General features: G+C 45.1%; 4 protein-coding genes across 4 annotated transcripts; 1 reads left to right on the top strand and 3 right to left on the bottom strand.

The window, feature by feature from the left end:
• Positions 1-6,957: 6,957 nt before the first annotated feature.
• On the bottom strand, positions 6,958-7,695 carry JDV02_006463 (uncharacterized protein). Its single transcript, XM_047987860.1, has 2 exons — positions 7,589-7,695; positions 6,958-7,507 (listed from the first exon to the last, which is right to left on the bottom strand). The coding sequence occupies exon 2, from the start codon at positions 7,505-7,507 to the stop codon at positions 6,986-6,988; it is 522 nt and encodes a 173-aa protein (XP_047843850.1). The 5' UTR covers positions 7,589-7,695; the 3' UTR covers positions 6,958-6,985.
• Positions 7,696-8,330: 635 nt separating this feature from the next.
• JDV02_006462 (uncharacterized protein) lies at positions 8,331-11,593 on the bottom strand. The gene is made up of 3 exons (XM_047987859.1): positions 10,897-11,593; positions 9,082-10,815; positions 8,331-9,023 (listed from the first exon to the last, which is right to left on the bottom strand). Exons 1-3 carry the CDS (start codon positions 11,130-11,132, stop codon positions 8,780-8,782), a joined length of 2,214 nt encoding a protein of 737 aa, XP_047843849.1. The 5' UTR covers positions 11,133-11,593; the 3' UTR covers positions 8,331-8,779.
• Positions 11,594-13,639: 2,046 nt separating this feature from the next.
• JDV02_006461 (RNA helicase) lies at positions 13,640-16,555 on the bottom strand. The gene is made up of 2 exons (XM_047987858.1): positions 16,136-16,555; positions 13,640-16,081 (listed from the first exon to the last, which is right to left on the bottom strand). The coding sequence occupies exons 1-2, from the start codon at positions 16,355-16,357 to the stop codon at positions 14,273-14,275; spliced, it is 2,031 nt and encodes a 676-aa protein (XP_047843848.1). The 5' UTR covers positions 16,358-16,555; the 3' UTR covers positions 13,640-14,272.
• Positions 16,556-16,741: 186 nt separating this feature from the next.
• On the top strand, positions 16,742-18,659 carry CUE5 (ubiquitin-binding protein cue5). The gene is made up of 4 exons (XM_047987857.1): positions 16,742-16,914; positions 16,993-17,356; positions 17,410-17,901; positions 17,953-18,659. Exons 1-4 carry the CDS (start codon positions 16,894-16,896, stop codon positions 18,351-18,353), a joined length of 1,278 nt encoding a protein of 425 aa, XP_047843847.1. The 5' UTR covers positions 16,742-16,893; the 3' UTR covers positions 18,354-18,659.
• Positions 18,660-19,462: the final 803 nt, after the last annotated feature.

The raw sequence follows: 19,462 nt of genomic DNA, 5'->3' as shown, positions 1-19,462 counted from the left end.
TTACTTTAGTCTTTACTTTCTTAGCGGTAATAATAATAATAATAATAATAATAATAATAATAATAAAGATAATAATAATAGTAATTATAATAATAATAATAATAATATTAATAATAATAATATAAATATATTAAATAATAAAGAGAGCTAGGCTTAATTAATAATATATATAATTAATTATATAATAGCTATAATAATTACTTTATAATTAATTAATATAAGTTATATAATTAGCCTTTAGCTTAATATAATATATATAAAGGTAAAAATAAAGCTTTTTAATAAAAATATTAAGTCTTACTTTTTTTTATTTTAAATTAATAATACTTATATAAAGAGAGGTAAATATATTTATAAAAGGCGATATTAAAGGTAATAATAAATAGCTATAATAAATACCTTAAGGGGTAATAATAAAGTAAATAATAAGGGGGGGGAGGCTAAGATAGTAATAATAGTAGCTTAAAGTATAATAAAAGGGCTAAATATAGCTATTATAAAGTAAAGGGGCTAATAAGCCTATAATAATAATAATAGCGATAGTAATAAGGGCTTTAAGAGCTTAATTTATAAAGACTTTAATAATATCTATTTTAAATATTAATTTAAATTAATATACTTTTATACTTTATAAAGTAAAGTATAATAATAAAGGAAGAAAGGGTAAAAGACTTATTATTATTATTATTACTATTATTATTATTATTACTATTATTATTATTATTATTATTATTATTATTATTATTATTATTATTATTATTATTATTATTATTATTATTATTATTATTATTATTATTATTATTATTATTATTATTATTATTATTATTATTATTATTATTATTATTATTATTATTATTATTATTATTATTATTATTATTATTATTATTATTATTATTATTATTATTATTATTATTATTATTATTATAGTAGTAATAATAAAGTTATAAAAAAAAGGAAGGAAGTTTATTAAGCTTAAAGAAAAAAGGTCCTTTTATAATTATATTATATTAATAATTATATAAGGCTTAAAGGGTAACTTAAGGTAAATAATTATTATAATATTATTAACTTAGCTAGCTATAAGTATATATAGGCTAGTAAGTAAGGCTTATATTAAAGGGGGTAAAGATACTTAATTAAAGGAAGTAAGGCCTTTATAAATAGACTTACTTATTATATAATAAGTAATAATAAAAGCTAGCTATATATACTTATTTATAGGCCGCTAAGTATAAAGGAAAAGAAGCCCTTAATTAAAGGGCTTAAATAAGGGGTTATTATAAGCCCCCTTATAATAATTAAGGCTAGCTTAAGGGGGGGAAGGAAAGTAAGGGGGTAATATAAGGGGCTTAGCTTAATAAGAGCTTAAGGTATAGCCTTAAATATAATAACGCTATATATAGCTAAGACCTTATATTAACTTAAGCCTATAATTAATTATATAGGGCTACTTATAATAAGCGCTATATATATAAAGGCTATATAATATATAACTTTAATTTCCCTTTTTTATAATATATTAATTATTAATAACTTAACTAGCTTTTACTATATAGCGCTAGCCCTATTATACTTAAGGTATATTTATACTTTTTAATTAATCCTTTTAATACCCTTATTTATCTAGGGGTAATATACTATATTAAGTTATTACTTAATACCTATTAGCTTATAAAGGTATTATTAAAAGCTATTTATTTAATTTATTCCTTAATTACTTATAATAGTAGTAAGCTAACTATATTAATAAAAGTAATATTAAAAGAAGCGCTTTATATATATAATAGTATTTATAATAGCTATTAACTTTAATATAACCTCTTTATTAAGCCTATCTTAAATAACTTATAAAAAGTAATATTTATTTATAAAGGGGAGGTCTATAATAAAGTTTATTTATATTTACTTATAGAATTAATTAAGTATAGGTAAAGGCTATAATAAGCCCTTTTTATATTCCTTTTATATTTTTATATAGCTATAAGTATTATAGTTATAAAGGAACTTTTTAATATATTATTATATTAAAGGCTAATAAAATTCCTATAATAATATAGCTATTATACCTTTTTTATTAAAGTATTTAAAGAAAAGGGAATTATAGGCTTATTATATTAGCTAACCTTTAAGTTCGTTTTATAAGTTTATTCCTTTAAGAGTAGACTTTACCTTTACCTTTATTACTTAAGGGGTATTAAATATTTAAAAGTAATCTTTATAATAAAGGTTCTTTATTATATTAAAGCTATACTTTATAATTTATATTTTAAAGCTAAGCTTTAAGTTTAAAGTATAGGTATTATTTTTAATTATATAAAGGGCGCTTTAATATATTATATTTTATTTTACCTTTTATTACTATAAAGAACTTAATTAAGGGTTAAAAAATAAAGTTATTAATATAATTAAGGTAATACTAATATATATATAAAGGGCGCTTTAAGGGATAAATTATAAGTCTTTAGCTTTATAGTTTTTTTAAATCTTTTAATTTTAATCCTTATAAAAAATATATTAAATATTATAGCTAGCTTACTTAATTTATATTTTAAAGAAAAGTTAAACTTTAAGAGTAACTCTATTTAATATATTTATTACTTTAATAAGCGTTAATAAGTTATAAAATATTTTAAGTTCTTATAGTCTATAAGTATTATAAAGCTCTTATAGCTATAAAGCTCTATCGATTATTATTTTAAGTAATAAATAATTATTAATATTTCTTAATTATAAATTAAATAATTTTATTTAATAAAGGATAGCTTTTATAAATAAAAAGCTATTAACTTTTATTAGTTATTTATATTTTATAAAAGAGTTCCCTTTAAGGTAGTTTTACTATAATTTATTTTTAAGAAGGTAAGTAAATTAAAATCTTATTATAAAAGGATTAAGGCTTTTATAAAAAGTTTCTTAAAGGCTTTAAATATTATTTAATATTCTTACTTTTATATAAATAAAACTTACTTCTTTATTAAGGCTATAAATAATACTATTATATTTAAGAACTTAAATATAAAGACTTAATAGTAATTAATAAACTTTAAGAAGCTTTATACCTTTTTTTATATTATTAAAGTTAATTATTTAATAATTACTTTTATTTTTATAAGGTTTATTTTAATACCCTTATTTATATAAATAATAAAACTTAAGTATTTAATAGTCTTAACCTTAAATTAATATTTATTTAAATTAAGATATAAATTATAATCTTAAAGTTACTTAAATACTTATTATACTTTTATATAATATTTCTTAAGGATATTACTTATATAGATAAAGATATTATTTATATAAATAAAGTAAAAGTTATTTAAGAAGTCTTATAGTATATTATTAATATAATATTAAAAGGTCGTTAAGGTATTATTAAAGCTAAATAAAATAATTATTTACTTAAAGAGACTATACCTTATATAAAAAGTAGTCTTTTATTCTTCTTTTATTATTATTTATACTTTATAGAATATTTATATTATATTAAGCTTAATAAATTAATAAGCGTTTATTAAGTTATAAAAGGTATTATTAATAAAAGGGATAAAGTAATAATTTACTTTTATAATAATATTAAAGGTATAATAATTATAATAAAAATAAAGCCCTCTTTTTAATTTCTATATAAAAAGGATTAGCGTTATTACCTTTAAGCTATTAGCTTTAATAAACCCTTTATCGAGAAGGTTATTAAAGGTTTTCTATAATATTAATACCTTTTTATATAATATTTTATAAAGCGCTCTATAAGATATAAATAGGTCTTAGCTATTTAAGCCTATTTTAAAAAAGATCTAATAGTTTATATTAAGCTTATAGAGGTTAAGCTTATTTACTTTTTATTTCTTAAAGAGTAAAAATAAATTATAAAAGTATAATAAAATAATTATTTAAAGTTCCTTTTTTAATTTAAGCTACTTAAATATAAGCGCTTTTTCGATATCCCTTATATTAATAGCGAAAATAGTTACTTTAGCTATATTATTACTTTTTTACTTTTTAATCTATTATATATACCTTATAAAGGTTAATACTATAATATAATAAATATCTTTTATATCTTTTATAAATAAGTTATTAAGGGGTAGCCTTTAATAATACTATATTTATATCTATAATAAGCTATATTATAGTTTACTTTTATATAAAATTAAGTAAGACTTTATATATTATATTTAAGGCTTCTTTAAGATAAAGGGGAACTTTAATTAAAGTATTATATAAGTATAGATAGGCTATAAATAGCCTTTTATATCTATAATTAATTATATTAGCCCTTTAATAATTACCTTATTTATAATACTTAATATACCCTTTACTTTATAAGAAGGGATCTTTTTTATTAAGACCTTAAGGTCTTAAGCTATTTCTTTATTTATAGCTATATAATATTTATATCCCTTATTAATAAATATAAAATAAAAAAGACTTTTATTAATTAATATTATTATTATTAATAAAGTTATCTTTAAGCGTCCTTTAAGCTTTATTTTCTTTACTTATATTATTATAGGCCTTAAAGTATAGCTTTACTTTAAAGTAGCGCTTTTCCTTATATAAACGCTATTTTTTTATTTTTACTTTCTTTATTACCCTTACTTTTAAGCTTAGGCTTAATAAAGACTATATAATATAGCTTAATTAAGTTTAATATTATAGGCTACTTTATTAAAGTATAAAAGTAATATATTATAAAGTAATTACTCCCTTTATAATAAAGGTATAGCTTTTTACTTTTCTTTCTTTCTTTTTTATCTTTAATAACTTACTTAACTTAATAAGGTTTATTACCTTTTTTTATTAAGTCTCTTTAAGGGCCCCCTTTATTTAAGCTAGTTTTATACCTTTTAAGGTAAGTAGCTAATATCGTAATATCGCTTTTATAGTTAATAATTAAGACCGCTATAAAGTAGTCTATTTATTTTACTCTTAAGTAAATAAATTAATATTTATATTAAGCTTAGCCCTTTTTTTATAGTTCTTTAAAGTATAAAGTCTTCTTAAAGTTTTAAGTAATTTCTTAAAAGTATTAAATATATTTATAAAAAGTATTTAATATCTATATTATAATAAGCTATTCCTTTATAGCGTTAAATATAATATTTTATAGCGCTAAGATTTAAATATCTTTTATTTAAGTAAATTTACTTATATTTATAAAGGTATTTTTAAAGTTAAAGAAGAAAGTATTAAAAAGCTATTTATCTTTTTAATATAGGCCTTATAGCTTATTAAGCGCTCTTTCCTTTACTTATTTATTATTAAAGAGGTATTTAATATAATTAAAGAAAGCTTATAGTTTTTTTTTACTTTTAAGCCCCCTTTAAGTCTAAAATCCCTTTATATAAGGCTATAATCGGATAAATAATATATTAAAGAGTTAATATTAAATAGCTTTACTTTCCTTATTAAGGCCTTTTACTTTATTAATCTTATATTTACTCTTTAATTAATATAGGAAAAAGTAAAAGTATTTTATCTTACTATTTTATATTAGCTATTTAAATAGCTTTTACTTCTTAAGCTTAAGTATTACTTTATTAAAGGCTACTTAATTAAGTATAGATTATAGCTATACCCTTAAATATTTAAATTCTATTTATTAAAGCGCTTATTATTATATTAGCTATTATACCTATTATTATATTTATTATAGTACTTATTATTATTTTTATTATTATACTTATTATTATATTTATTATTTTATTTATTATTATATCTATTATTATATTTATTATTATATTAAGAGCTTATAGGCTATTATTAAGTCTATCTTTATTACTTAGTTTTCTATTAGTAAATAATATATATTATAATAGGGCTAGCGCTATATAATAAGAGTTAGTTTAGGTTATTAATAATTTATATATTATAAAAGAGGGAAATTAGGGTTATATATTAAGTAGCCCCTATATACGCGGCGCCTATTATATATAGCCTTATATAACTAATTATAGGCCTAAGTTAATATAGGGTCCTAGCTATATATAGCGTTATTACGCTTAGGGCCGCGCCCTAGGCTTTTATTAGGCTAAGCCCCTTATACTTTATTTTATTATTTCCTTATTACTTTTATATTATTATAATATTATTATAATATTATTATTATTATAATAAATATATAACTTAATCGCGCTAAGATTATATATTAGTTACTTATTAATATATTTTTCTATTATTATAAATCCCTTTTATAAGTATTAATTTAACTTATAAATATAACTTTAAAAGGCTTAATTATTAAGCCGCTTAAATATAATAAATAAGACGCTAAAAGATATATCTAGACGCTTATATAATTTAGTAATATTATAGATCCCTATATTTAGCGGTAAAATTGCTATTAAAAAGGGAAAAGAGAGGTATTTTATTTTATCTCTATCTCTATTAGAGACGCCGCGTCTTTTAACGAGACTATTACCGATTACGGCATAAGGCAATCTCCCTACGTACTTAACTAGCAGATGTCCTCCTAGGTCCCATTATGTATCTCGGGACTCGTCTCGTTATGCGGAACCCTTAACACCGGTATCTACCCTAACCGGAATTAAAGGGGAAATCCTTTTTGAGAAAGGTGTTTGTGTTTTTTTTTCATTTCATTTTATTCGCAAAATGCAGCAGCACCACCTCCGCGGCGAAGCCAAGCAAGTCCTAGTACTCGCCAAGGCTAAGCGTGAAAATTGCTCGTACGACTCCTATGCCTCGACGCTAGACGGGCTCCTAAAAATTACCGACAAGAGATATCCTCTCGTAGTATCTAATTATTATCTATTTCGTAATTATATAAATTTGTCTTCTTGCCTGCTATCGTCAGTTTCGTATAGGGGACCCCGCGCCTCTAATAACGAAGCCCCTAGTTAGCTCCTCCTCCTCCTCCTCCTCCTCCTCCTCCTCCTCCTCCTCCTCCTCCACCACCTCCTCCTCCTCTTCTTCTTCTTCTTCTTCTACTTCTTCTTCCTCCTCTTTCTCCTCCTCCTCCTCTACTTTATGACGTATTCAGTCCGGTGTTTTTCTGCCGAGGCCAAGTAAACAAGCCCGGAATCGGCAACGGGGCAGGCAGGTGACGGTAGCAAAGCCCCTCGCAGCTGTCCCTCTCGTCCACCCAGTCCAGCTTCAGCATCCCCTTCTTGTCGCTCCTGTCGCGCTCCCTGGCCCACTGCGTCCCGCAGCTCCTGCACCCGTTGGCGATGTCGCCCAGCATCTCCTTGAGCTGCTTGAGCGTGCCGTAGCCCCCCTTCATCTCCCGGAAGAAGAGGCACCTCCCGCCCCGGACCTCGCGCCCGTTGTCGAAGCACGCAATGAGCCTCTCGTTTTCGAACCTCTGCCCCAGCTCCGGCAGCTGCGACACCGCCACCACGTAGGGGTTCAGGCCGTGCAATGGAATGCCCGCGCAGAGGGGGCTCTTGAAATCGCATTCGGAGTTGCGCGCGCCGTGCGAGGGGTGGGAGTCCTCCGTGGCGAGACACTGGCGCAAGAGAAGCGCAAGTACCGGCAGGAAGAAGCGCATCTAGTAAACCGACCAAGTCGTCAGTGACCCGAGGCCAAGAGCAAGATGCAGAGAGAGTGTGTGTGGTCTTTTGGTTCATACCGTGACTTTTGCTTTTGCAGAACAGCGGGTTATCAAAATCCAGCGCAGAAAGACGTCTCCTCCAGGCCGAGTTCGGTCGTACGGGTTGTCCTTGGTGTGACCAGGTGAGTGAGGGAGTAGATAGTGGCTGGGAAGAATGATAAACGAGTAAGCTATGTAATAAGGCCAGCCATCCAGCCTTCTTTATAGGCACCATGTGAACGCCCATGACATCGTCAAATTGCATCACATTCGTCTCGAAGCACCGCGAGACTCCCCACGTCCGGCAGACTTACACAGACCTCCGATGCGAAATGGAACAGTGAATGAAAATAGCACGTGGCTGAGCTTCGATGTTGCCCGCGCCACGAAACGAACACAACCCCCATCAAGTCAGCGGACAGCTTGAGCTTGGGTCTCTGCTCAGACCACGACGGCAGCTCCCAAAACGACGACAAGGAAGGAGGTCATGTAGGAGGAGGCGGGGATGATTAGTCTAGGCTCGGATGTAATGCAGCGCGTGCAACTGCCCGGGCCAGTCGATACGCAACACCGTCGTCTCCTTCACCATGATTTGTGTAGTGTTATCCAGTCGACGGGCACGTCTCTGCCCATGTACCATATGCGGTGGCAGTCACAACAACAGCTTGTCTATAAGCATATCTCTCCGGTCACAGCCTTGCGGTTTCAGCGTCCCGTCGCGGCGTCGTGAGTCCGTCCTATGAGCCGTGCGCGGGTCTGCGGTCAGTTTGACATCAAAACCCCGATGGCAGCTGCATCAGTGAAACTCCAACTTTTGGTCGCCAGAGGCCTCTGTGCCCAGCCACTTGAGATGCTACTGTTTTCACAACAACCGACTGCTGCGCCCCCAGCCTCATGACGACAAAAATATAGCTTACTGATGTTTGTGCGGTATGTTTGTACGGTGGACACCACCTCCGATTGACCTATCTACAAGTCTCATGTATACCAGGCAGAGCCCCGATCAAAGATACACCAGAGTCGTCATCTCGGGGCTGCCACTGCAAGTTGCCAGTCCCTCTATATGCAAAATCTCGGCTGAAAACCCCACCAAAGCAAGAATGAAAAATAGAAGGCAACAGAGCCCCCGTCATGACCCAATTACTCCACGAAGCCCGAAAACGATGCAGTTGCTAGCTCGCCAAGGGGTCCAATGCAATGCCAAACTTCACATCGATGCCATCAGCCCGTTCAAGGGCGCATCCCCCATTGCGGCTTGAGCGTGTCTGACAGCGCAGCCTGCGTGAAGACCGTGTCCCCTGGCAGGCGGCTGACACGGCCTGCTCCGCCACGAAGCGCTCCGAGCTGCATCGCAGATATGCCGCTTCTGTTGCTCCGGATGCTGCCGGCATCGCTACTCGTCTCTGCGTCCTTGAACTTCTTAGGAGGTGCAAAGTCCAGGTTGGTGAATGTCGACGATTTACGGAGCAAATGACTGGCACAACATTAGTACACCTTCTCCAGTAGTGTTGCGAGTGACCGGATCTACTTACGGACTAGGGAGGGCCGGCAGCTCGTCAAATGCTGTGACAAGGGGGGAAGCTACCGGCACCTTTGGCTGATAGGGCCGTCTCTCACCGAGAGGGCTCTGGCTGCGACCAACGGCACGTTCGCTGAACGACTCGGGCGGTGCAAAGTCGATTGCATTCAGCAAGGCAAAGGAATCGTCCTTGAGTTTGGAAGGTGTAGGCAGCGTATTTAGGGGGGCGGGGGGCGGCAGGTGCCTCTTGGGTCCGCGCAGCCTGGCCGAGGCCGACGAGTCGGGTCGCGGGCCAAAGGCGGACCCAGCGCGTGGGCGACGCGGGCCACCAGGAAGGCTCATGCCTCCAATTGACCCAGGACCACGGGGCCCTCTGCCGGGCGGCCCTCCCGGTCCTCCCCGGAAGCGACCCGGGGCCGGGGGCGGAGTCATGGCTCGCCTCGTGACGGGCTGGGCGTAGGGCATGACGAAAGCGTTGTGATCGGAGTCGTAGTATGCCATGTCTCCCAGATAGCCGGCATCATAATCCTCATAATACTCGGCAGCTCCGCCAGGACCGCGTTGAGTTGGCAAAGGCGGCGGGGCTTCTTTGCTGTCGTCAAAGTATTCCTTGTAAAAGGACCGGATTCGGTTGGCTCGGTACTCGGGGTCCTCGGATTCTGTGACTTCATCCGGGGGCAGCGGACGGAACCCTACTGACAGCCGCTTGGACTGCTGTTGCGGTACGCCAAGGGTCCGTTGTTGGGCAGAGTAGTCCACGGAAGGTTGCCTCTCCATCCCTCGACCTCGTGCCTCTTCTTCATACTCATCATAGTACTCCGACATCCTGATTTCAGGGTGCTCCGCGTGATCATACGTCTCTGCCTGGCCTGGGGGATATTCCAAAGCGTGAGGTTCGGTCGCAGGGCGCTCGAGCGGGGGTGAGGAGATCTTTGGGAGGTCGAAGTTGAGGCCAAGGCCAGAGTCTTGGTCGTGGGACGACGTAAAATGAAGTCCGTCGTCAGGTGAGTGGGCGGTCCCAATGTTTGTTGGGAGGTGCAGGGAATCCGATCGGGCGAGGGTTGAGTTGAAATCTGGGAGCCCCGTGGGTGAGCCCCTGGACAATGCGGGCGGCGGCGGCTGGACATCAGGCATGTCGAGACCGTCTTGGGTCTTCTCATTGGGGTACGCGACGGTTCCAATCTCTGGGACGATGGACGGCACCGAACGAGTGGGATCCTTGATGTCTACCGTGGGGGGCATCTGATGTGTGGGCTGAGGCTGCGTGGGTGTGGCAAAGGGGTTGACCTTGTTGTCATCTGGGGTGGCAGGCGACCTAGGCATCGAGTTTGTACGAGGCGGAGGCACCATTGGCGTCCCGACCGACTTGCTGGTGATGACGGAGGCGCGCTTGCTGCCACCGTAGGACCTGATGGAGCCAGTGTCGCTGATGTACTCCTTGACCGTCCTGTAGGGATCCGCCTCGGAACCGTGAAAATTGCGAGCGAGCGACTCTTGTGACTGGTGAGCATTGGGAGGAAGCAGATAGGGCGAGGACAGATTCATGTCCATGGAGAGCTGGCCGGGCCTGTGAGTCGTCTTTTCGCTGCCAAACATGAAGCTCTTTCGCTTGCCGCCCTTTGCAGGACCATCGTCGAGACCAAAGTCGAGACCGACATTCGGGTCCTTTGCGTCCTCCATCCGCAGCCGCCTGACATTTCTGCGGTGCAGAAAGAACAGCACAATGATGGCCACGACGACAGGGATTCTGCTCGAACGTTAGCATCGCGAGTCCCATTCTACAGCCCACGACTGAGGGCGAGTTGGAATCGGGCATCATAATACATACACGACGCCAAGGATAATGGCAAGATTGGTGACGTTCGTGCCGACAGCCTTGTCGCAGTCGCTGCCAATGCAGGCGCTCCGCTTGGCGAACTTGGCGTACGAGTGTGCGGCGGGTGGTTCTAAGCCCACGTGAGCTCGTCGAAGGTTGATGCGCGGTTGCATGACATATCCGTCGTTGATGAAGGTCGCCCGTCCCATGGCTCCCCCGTTCCCGTTCCGTACGGGTAAAAGGGCCATGTTGATGCAGGCTCCTTGTCCCCCGGCTTTCCCGTTCCAACCACCGTTATGCTCCGCGCAGCAAAACAATATATCCCTTGTATTATTTGAAGGTTGCCAATCCACCGATCATGACCGTGCAGATGAAACTCGGAACGTGAAGAAAAATAAGATCGTCGTCAAGGCATGGACGGACAGGTGGGCTCGCGTTCGGTGGCTGCCGATCTGAAGAGGGTTTGACGGGCGAAACAAGAAACGAAACGACGGCAAGGGCACGCGTCCCTCGAGAGATGGCTGTTGTTGGTCTAAAAGAACGACGCGCCGCTGCTGCTGCAGTTGCTGGGCAGGCGGCAACTATTAAACAACCAAATGAATGACTGGAGGGCGATTAAAAGAGTGACGGGCCTGCTGGCAGGCGAGGTGAAGGGCTTGGCTTCGACGCGAGAATGCAGTCGTCGAGGGTGAAGAGCAACGATGCGAGAGAGGGAGAGGTGGCCAGGAGTCGAGGAGGAGGTGAGCGGGCAGACGGCCCAATCCAGGCAAGCACCTGGCCAAAGGCTGGCAGATTACAGGCGTGGAGCCGTGAAGGGGGGCCTGAAGACAGCGGGAGATGATAGGCCCAGGGCGTCGAGGCTAGCAGCCGGCGCTGGTCGCGACGAATGAGACAGCGCTGCGGACGAGGCCTCGACAGGGGGGTGTGAGGGGTGGACGGTTCCAATTACAGGCAGGGCCGTCGATGGGGACGCTGACTTGGAAAAAAAGGGAGTGAGGGAGGGAGCGAAAAAGATGACCATGTGCTATGCTGCGCTGTGCTATGCTGTGCTTGCTGCCTGCCTGCTGGTGCTGCTGGTTCTGCTGGTGCTGCTCAGGACCCGGGACCCATGCCATGGCATCCATCCATCCATGGTCCGTCAGACAGAGGACAGGGAAAGTAAAGGACTCTGTGTTAATTTACGACCAACGGGGGGGGCGTGGCCACGTCCGTGTGCTCGCCCGCTCGTCTCGCGAGTCGTGCCCGACTACGAGTCCAGAGCCGTACGTGCTTCGGTCCTCATACACGCCGCGCATACAGGCCGCACAGGCACAATGCATTCATTCGCATCTATTCAACAGTGTTGTGCAGCAAAGCATATCACGCAAGCGCCCCTCCAGTGCGGCAGCACAGACAGACGGCCGCGCGATGGGCGCCCTTTTGGTCGAACTCGGGTCCGCACAGGAGAGCAAGGACCAGACGACGCCTCCGTCACGGACCCGGCGAGAGGCCTCAAAATAGCATTGGAAGGAGTGGCTCCCACCGGTGTGGGTGTGGTCTGCACTGGCAGCGACTACAGAGTAGCCTTATTAGGTATCAGTACCAGAATGGAACAGCGCTCTATCTTCGTGGGCAGCAGGTTCGGATGGAATGGTTGAAAATCGGCGCGGCGTCCAGAACCCCCTCATGGAAGGCGGTTGGCCCGCCTAGCGGAAGAGGCTTTCGAGCTTGCGCGAGGTCGCTGGAGACTTGAGAGCCCAAACCCCGGGCAGGCAGCCGGGGTCGGATGCAGGTACGCGGTCGCTCCAGGGCAGGATGGTGGGCTGGTGTGGCCGCCTGGGGTGGGACACGGGATCCGTCACGGGGGCTTCACACAGTGTGGCGGCGGCAGGTGGCGGTCGAGGCACGGCTCTACCCCGCGAAACGGCGCGTGAAGGCGCCCACAAGGCGAGGCTCCGCGAACACTGTGCGGTTGGGAGCCGTTGCCCCTGACGCTAAACCCCATCTCGCTATGGCGCCGTCCGACGCCACGACTCGTACTGGGGCCCATGCCTGCTTGGCTTGGCTTGCTGCTCCGCGCCGGCGGGTGCCACACGGGATGGCTGCAATCATCAATCGTCTTGCCTCGCCTCGCATCGCACTGCATGGCTCGCTCGCACCGCAACGTCGGCGCGCCCTGCTGCCCTGCCTTGGTCCGGTCTAACACACGCCTGTCTGTCCTGTCCGATCCTGTCTAGCCCACCCAACGAGGCACCGGCCGTCGTGCCTTGCTTTTTTCTTTCTTTTTTTTCCCCCTCCACCACCCGACCAGAGAGTTGGAACGGTCCTGGAAGCCCCTCCGTCATCTCACACCCTCGCGCGGCTCTGGCGGCCATTTTGTCTGCACCGTCAGCGCCAAAGATAAACAGACGCGCATGGTGGGGGAGCGACGACGACTCGGTCCTTGAGACGCGCTGGGATGGCCCTCGTTGAACGTGACATCGTGGCGGTGCGGTGCCTGCCGTTTGCACGCATGGGGCCACAGTGAGTGGCGAGCCGAGATGAATTGCAGAAACGAAAAAGGGGTGGTGCTGCTCCAGACGGCCGCCTTCGTCTCTGTCGAGATTTGACTCTCCGCCACGGCACGGGGGTCTGTGACCCCGACGATATTTCGTTTCGCATCGCATAAAGATGCTATAGTATTACGAACTATTGCTCTGCTCTGTCAGGCCCTCCTGACCCGGGGACGGCCGGCGGCGCTGTCTGCTTCCGGCAGGCCGTCCGTCCGGCCTGTCAGATTCTTGGCTCTCCGCTACAGCGGTCCACGTCACCAACCCAGCGGCTCCCTGCTCGGCTTGACGATGCTTATACCTAGGATTACCAATTGCTGTTGTTCCAAAGTACTGGTACTGTCAGGACGCGATCCGGAGACGGCAGGAGCGGTGTGTTCGTCCCAGCAAATGCCCGGTCCTCCCTTGCGTTGGTTGGTCCAAGGCTTGTGCTTGTTGTTTGTTGCTTGCTGGCGATGTTTTGCTGCCAGGGGGCGGGGGGGACCCATGTTGCAGGGAAAGAACCGGTGCCCGACCGCCCACCCGGGTGAGAAACGAAAAGCTTCGCCGCCAGACATTGTCGCACACGCACCGCACCGCGGCCTTTGCCGCATTCCTATGCTAGTATTTGTTTTCCGGCTCCCGGATACTCGAGCACGCAGAGACATTTGGTAAGTGGGCCACGGCCAGCCCGGGCTGCGGACGGTGCGCCCCCGCAAAGTGAACACGATCATGCGTAATGTGCTAGCTCCGGCATCGACAGCTTGTTGATCGCCAGAGAATTTTCCCTGGGTCCAGCTGTTCTCTGTACGAAGTACGTACGTATCACTACGTACTTCCAAGTCACGAGTCGTCGCCGTGTTACCCCGATGGATGTCATTCTAGCCTTTCGACTGTGCGACCTTGTAGAATTCCGGCGCGTACTCGAGCAGCCAACCCTTTTCAATCTTGGTCACGTCCCTGATGAACGTCTTGTCGCCCGTCTCCATGACCTCGTGGAAAATCACCCAGTCCGCCTTGCGGTTGAACATGAGGGAGCTCGGGTGCGCGTGCAGCACAGTCCCACCAGCGACGTTGCGATACGTGCCGTCGGGCTGCATCCTCGCCGCGTGCGCAAAGTACCCTGCCGTCAGGCAGCGTCGTATCTGCTCGGCTTTTCTGGCGTAATCTGGTTTGGGCTGCTGCGCCGCAAGGGACTCGTCCACCGTGATGCTGAACCGCTCGAGGTAGCGCTTGAGCTGCGCCCGAATGCTGACCGCCCGCGTCATGGACTTGAAGTTGAGGTTGTTCTCGTAGCAGAAACGCGACTCCTTCTTCCCTTTGGTGACGAACGCGGTGTAGACATTGAGTAGGGTGAGGTGGTCGCCCTCTTCGGCGGCGAATTTGCGCCGCGAGCTTTCCATTTGCTTCTGCTCGCCGTCGTGGTAGAACCACACGCTGCCGCCCAGACTCGTCATCGCAGCGATTGTCAGAATCTCGCTGAGGCAACCAAAGGCCTCTGCGGACAGAAGGACCTTGGCCATCATGGGCTCGACTGCCAGTTCCGCCATTCGGAAGCCCAGCGGCCGCGTCAGCTTGGCGTACTCGTCCAAGGCACCCAGAGAGTAGAGGAGCTCGAGGGCCTTGGACATGAGTTCAGAGGGCGGCGGAGACAGATAATCGAATCGTACCACATTGTCAATCCCCAGAGCCTTCAACTGGAGGATCACCGGGGCCAGGTTGGACCTCTGTATCTCCGGCGGATTCGTCTGCGGCAGAGCCTCGTAGTCGTGTTCCGTATACAGCCGAAAACATTTCCCCGGCTTCGTACGGCCCGCTCTTCCGGCCCTTTGGGACGCGGAGGCCTTCGATATTGGTGTAGCCGTGAGCGTCTCGATCCCAGTCACGGGATTGTAAGCCCGCAGTTTGACGAAGCCACAGTCGACCACATGGACGATACCATCAATGGTTACCGACGCCTCGGCAATGTTCGTCGAGAAGACCACCTTGCGCGTCTTTTCTGGTAGTTTGTCGAAGACATACATCTGCTGCTCCGATGATAATCCGGCATACAGAGGCAGTGGTTGAATCGCCTCATACTTGCTCCCCGTTTGGGCGGCCCTCTCCGACACGGCCTGAACGGCGTTGTCGATTTCCTCACGCCCGGTCAGGAATGCCAGAATGTCTCCTTCCCCTTCTTGCGTATGGATGTCGAATACGGTGTCTATTGCTTTTTCGAGGTAGTTTTCCGCCGGAGTCTCGAGGTACAGGATGTCAATGGGATATGTCCGGCCCTCGAGATTCACAATCTTGGCAACGGTGTTTTCTTCGTCGCCATTCTCTTTTTCTGATGGCCGCTCGTCGCTCGAGTGGGAAAAGAACTTCAAAAACTCTTCGGCCTGGAGCGTCGCGCTGCTCACGATGATGCGCAGGTCTGGCCGTTTCCTGCGGATCTTTTTGAGCAGACCTAGAAGAACGTCGGTGCTGATGGACCTCTCATGCGCCTCGTCCACCATGATGACCGAGTACCGGCTCAGTAGGGGGTCGACAAGCGCCTCCCGTATCAAGAGGCCATCAGTCATAAATTTGATGCGTGTCTCTGCGGACGTGACATCCTCGAAGCGGATTGAGTAGCCCACTTCCTTGCCGAGCTCACATCCGAGCTCCTCGGCGACACGCACAGCTACTGTCGTAGCAGCGACCCGCCTAGGCTTTAATGGCCGTTAGCTATGTACGTTGGCACTTCCGTGTGGAGGGGAACTTACCTGGGTGATGCCAATAATCTTTCCATCAGCGCACCAACCAGCGGCCTCTAGATACTGGGGTATCTGTGTCGTCTTCCCTGAGCCGGTCTGACCAATGACTATCGTGACAGGGTATGTCTCGACGACGTAGAGCAGGCTCTGACGGTGCTTTGCTATGGGTAGGAGGGCCGCTGGTTTATGCAGAGCAGGGATGAACGACGAGGCGAGGTCGAAGTCGGCCATGATGACCAACCAGCATTCTCGTGACGCCAGACAGTCAGTACTGGGTAGGGGTCTCGTGCAGAGGCATCAGTGCATGCAAGGCCACCATGAAACGAATCTGTCACGTATCACGTATGTGGCATCACCGACCGCCTCAGCCAACTACTTGGCGGTTGACGACGTGACTGCCTGCTCAAATGTTCATGCTGTCGACCAAAGCTACCCTGAACCTTGAGGTCCGGCGCGAAATTCGTCACCAACAAAGTTGTGGCTCGTGCTGCTGTGTCAATGTGGCGAAGCTCATTTACCACGTGTGGCTTGCGTGGCCCTTGCTCCTTGGCTTGTGGGGACGTCATCATTGGCGTGTCCCCGAGCTGTAGCCCCTCGCCAACATCACGGGCTGCAGTACGTAAAGGCTGCTAGTAGCCGCCTCCCGTGATGCGTCATCTTAACTTCTGACAACCTCCCAATATCCAGTATAATTAAGGAGCCCACATTACTTTTTTCTTATGAAGTGCAGCGACCGGCACTAGATTCTGACAGCACCCCTCCCTAAAATGTCATCCCAGGCGGACGCGGTTAGTGCGAGGCTCCCTCCTCCGCCTGCCTGGCAACTGCCATCATCAGCAATTGCTAACCCCCCCTGTGTCAACTAGAACAAGCCTGCGACCGAGGCAGGCGCAGAGTCACCCACAACGGCACGGCCTCTCGAAATGGACGACGACGATGTTCAGGATACCGGTGTCGTTGCCAGCGACGACGCGCCGGGTACCGGCTCCGGCGCAGACCCCAAGGTGACGACGACGGCCACGACGACGCCGCTACCCGCTGCCGTAACAGATGTCCCAGAAGCCGCGTCCGACGAAGCGCCCCCTCCAAAGCCCCCTCGTCCTTTGACGGAGGCACAGAAGAACGAGATGATCCTCAAAGAGGCGTTCCCGTCCGTGGACAACTCGGTCATCAAGGCAGTCCTACGAGCCAGCAGCGGACGGGTCGAGCCGGCGTTCAATGCGCTGTTGGGTATGCAAATGGGCAAGATGCATCCTCAAAGAGCGGGGGCTGACGCGAAGCAGAGATGACCGATCCAGACGCTGCCAAGAACGAACCAGAAGATGCCCCGCCGCCCCAACCTCGACGACCTCAGGGTCACACGCCTATGTCACAAGTCGAGGCAGACGAGCTCTACGCAAGACAACTAGCTGAACACTACGACAACGTGGGCGCATATGAGGCGAGAACCTCGAACCGTTCTCGCGGTGCTCAGCACCCCTTTGACGACGACGATCGCGAGCATAGCTTCATCGACGACGACCTGCCCGTCATTCGCGAAAACCTTCGCAAGGGCTTCCTCGAGACTCAGACCAAGGTTAATGGATGGATCACGAACCTGAGAAAGAAGATTGAGGACGGGTTTGACGAGACGGAGGAGCCGACGCAACGACAGGGCTCGCCGTTCCGGCGCCCCGGTGAGGCTAGCCGCAGAAGCGGCGACTACGACAGATACGATGCCGACCCGCAGGTTCTGAGTGATGACTTTGCAGGTATGAAGTTCTCTGCCGACGGGAGTGAGTCTGTTGTTGCCGCCTGATGACGAAACGTTGCTGACCGGCTGGTAGCACCCGCCAACCGTACTAACCCCACTCTGCACCGACCGCCGCCTCCATCCTCTTCTCCCAGACCCAGCGACGGACGACGCGTGGGGTTCAAGGAGGAGACTGAGGAGATCAACATGTACGACACGTCGCCCAGGGTGCCGCCCAAGGACACGCCTTCGTCGGCCATGAAGCCGAGCAAGTGGCAACCGCTTTCGACCGTCGAGCCGGCTCCGATGGCAGACAACGACCCGTTCAGCCTGGGAGACAGTGAGGATGAGAAGGATGCCAAGGACGTCAAGGAGAAGCCCAAGGACTCCAAGACAGATGAGAGCGAGAGATTGAAGAAGGCTGCGGCGGAGGCCATGGCTGACAGTCTCGTGGACCCTACCAAAGAGGGTGACGCGGCCGGCAAGAAAAGCTGAAGCTCGCACGCCTCGTTCCGTTATCTTGAGACGAGGGCTGGCGCTCGCATTTAGCTGGGCGACCGGTTTTTCGGGTAGGACCACAAGATGGTGGAGGACTGTTGCTTCCTGTTGCGGCGCAAGACGCAGTGCAGTTACTTATGTCTCTCAGAACTGAGACCTGGTAGATACCCTATTCAGGCCTGGAAAGTGGAACATGAATTGAGCAGCATGGAGTCGAATACGAACGGCAATCCAAGCCTGGAAGAGGTCGCTCGTGCAGTAGCGTTTCCAACAAATCATCGCTTCCACTCGCTGGTGCTAGACGACTTGACCTGTTCCACAACGGGCATCTTCACCCGGACGTCGCAATGATCGACGTCATAGTAAAAAGTTGAGACGCAGAGTCGCAGCGATGGTACGAATGAAAAAGGCACGAGTTTGCGAACTGGTGGGCCTGTTCCTGTTCCTGGCTTGGCTTCCCGCCAGCCTACCAAGAGACCACGGACCGACCGAGTGTAGCATGGCGTGGGCGAGGCTCCAAACAATGCATTCATCCATGCACGTAGTATGCATGCTGTCGCAATATGTACAGCACGTGCCTTGATGTACATACAGCTCCTGCGTCAGAACTCTGTACCCCGCGCCGACACGTCATGTACCTCGTCTGGCCTGTCCGCGGTACCTGGCCCTGACGTAGCATGTCCATTGTACCACCGTGGGCTTGGCGGTCGCGTGAGTTCTGCCTGGGAGCAAGATGAGGGGCATCAGCGGCTCTTGACTGCATCGGCAACTGGGGACGTGGACATCGATATGCCGAGCTTCACCTATCGCTCGAGCACGGGGTCCAACGTGGGCCATCGATTGGATGTCCGGCGGCGCGGTGTGTGTACCTATGCAGGTTGAGGGAGAACGCTAGAGCGCAGTAGTGCGGTGCTGCGGCAGTGCGATACTATGTTAACAGTAGGTCACTTTTTATAGCAGCTGTCCAGATTGCCGGCTAAGTCACGGTCGGGCTCGCGAGGTCATGGGCCCAGGCCCGAGTGGATGCCGGAAACGACGACGTGCCAGCATTCCTGCTGGTCTGGCCCACCTCTCTCTGTCTCTGCCCATGTCAGGGTGCCATAATT

Source organism: Purpureocillium takamizusanense, chromosome 5 (assembly GCF_022605165.1).
Source record: "Purpureocillium takamizusanense chromosome 5, complete sequence".
Classification (NCBI taxonomy): Eukaryota; Fungi; Ascomycota; class Sordariomycetes; order Hypocreales; family Ophiocordycipitaceae; genus Purpureocillium; species Purpureocillium takamizusanense.
Note: the sequence above shows the minus strand (reverse complement) of the source record. Positions and strands in the feature narration are given on the sequence as shown.

Coding starts and splice junctions, on each gene's coding strand:
- CUE5 (XM_047987857.1), top strand. CDS start 16,894: ATGTCATCCCAGGCGGACGCG. Junction 17,357..17,409: donor GGCGTTCAATGCGCTGTTGG/GTATGCAAATGG, acceptor GACGCGAAGCAG/AGATGACCGATCCAGACGCT. Junction 17,902..17,952: donor GAAGTTCTCTGCCGACGGGA/GTGAGTCTGTTG, acceptor ACCGGCTGGTAG/CACCCGCCAACCGTACTAAC.
- JDV02_006461 (XM_047987858.1), bottom strand. CDS start 16,357: ATGGCCGACTTCGACCTCGCCTCGTCGTTCATCCCTGCTCTGCATAAA. Junction 16,082..16,135: donor AGATTATTGGCATCACCCAG/GTAAGTTCCCCT, acceptor CGGCCATTAAAG/CCTAGGCGGGTCGCTGCTAC.
- JDV02_006462 (XM_047987859.1), bottom strand. CDS start 11,132: ATGGCCCTTTTACCCGTACGGAACGGGAACGGGGGAGCCATGGGACGG. Junction 10,816..10,896: donor GCCATTATCCTTGGCGTCGT/GTATGTATTATG, acceptor ACGTTCGAGCAG/AATCCCTGTCGTCGTGGCCA. Junction 9,024..9,081: donor CTGCCGGCCCTCCCTAGTCC/GTAAGTAGATCC, acceptor ATGTTGTGCCAG/TCATTTGCTCCGTAAATCGT.
- JDV02_006463 (XM_047987860.1), bottom strand. CDS start 7,507: ATGCGCTTCTTCCTGCCGGTACTTGCGCTTCTCTTGCGCCAGTGTCTC.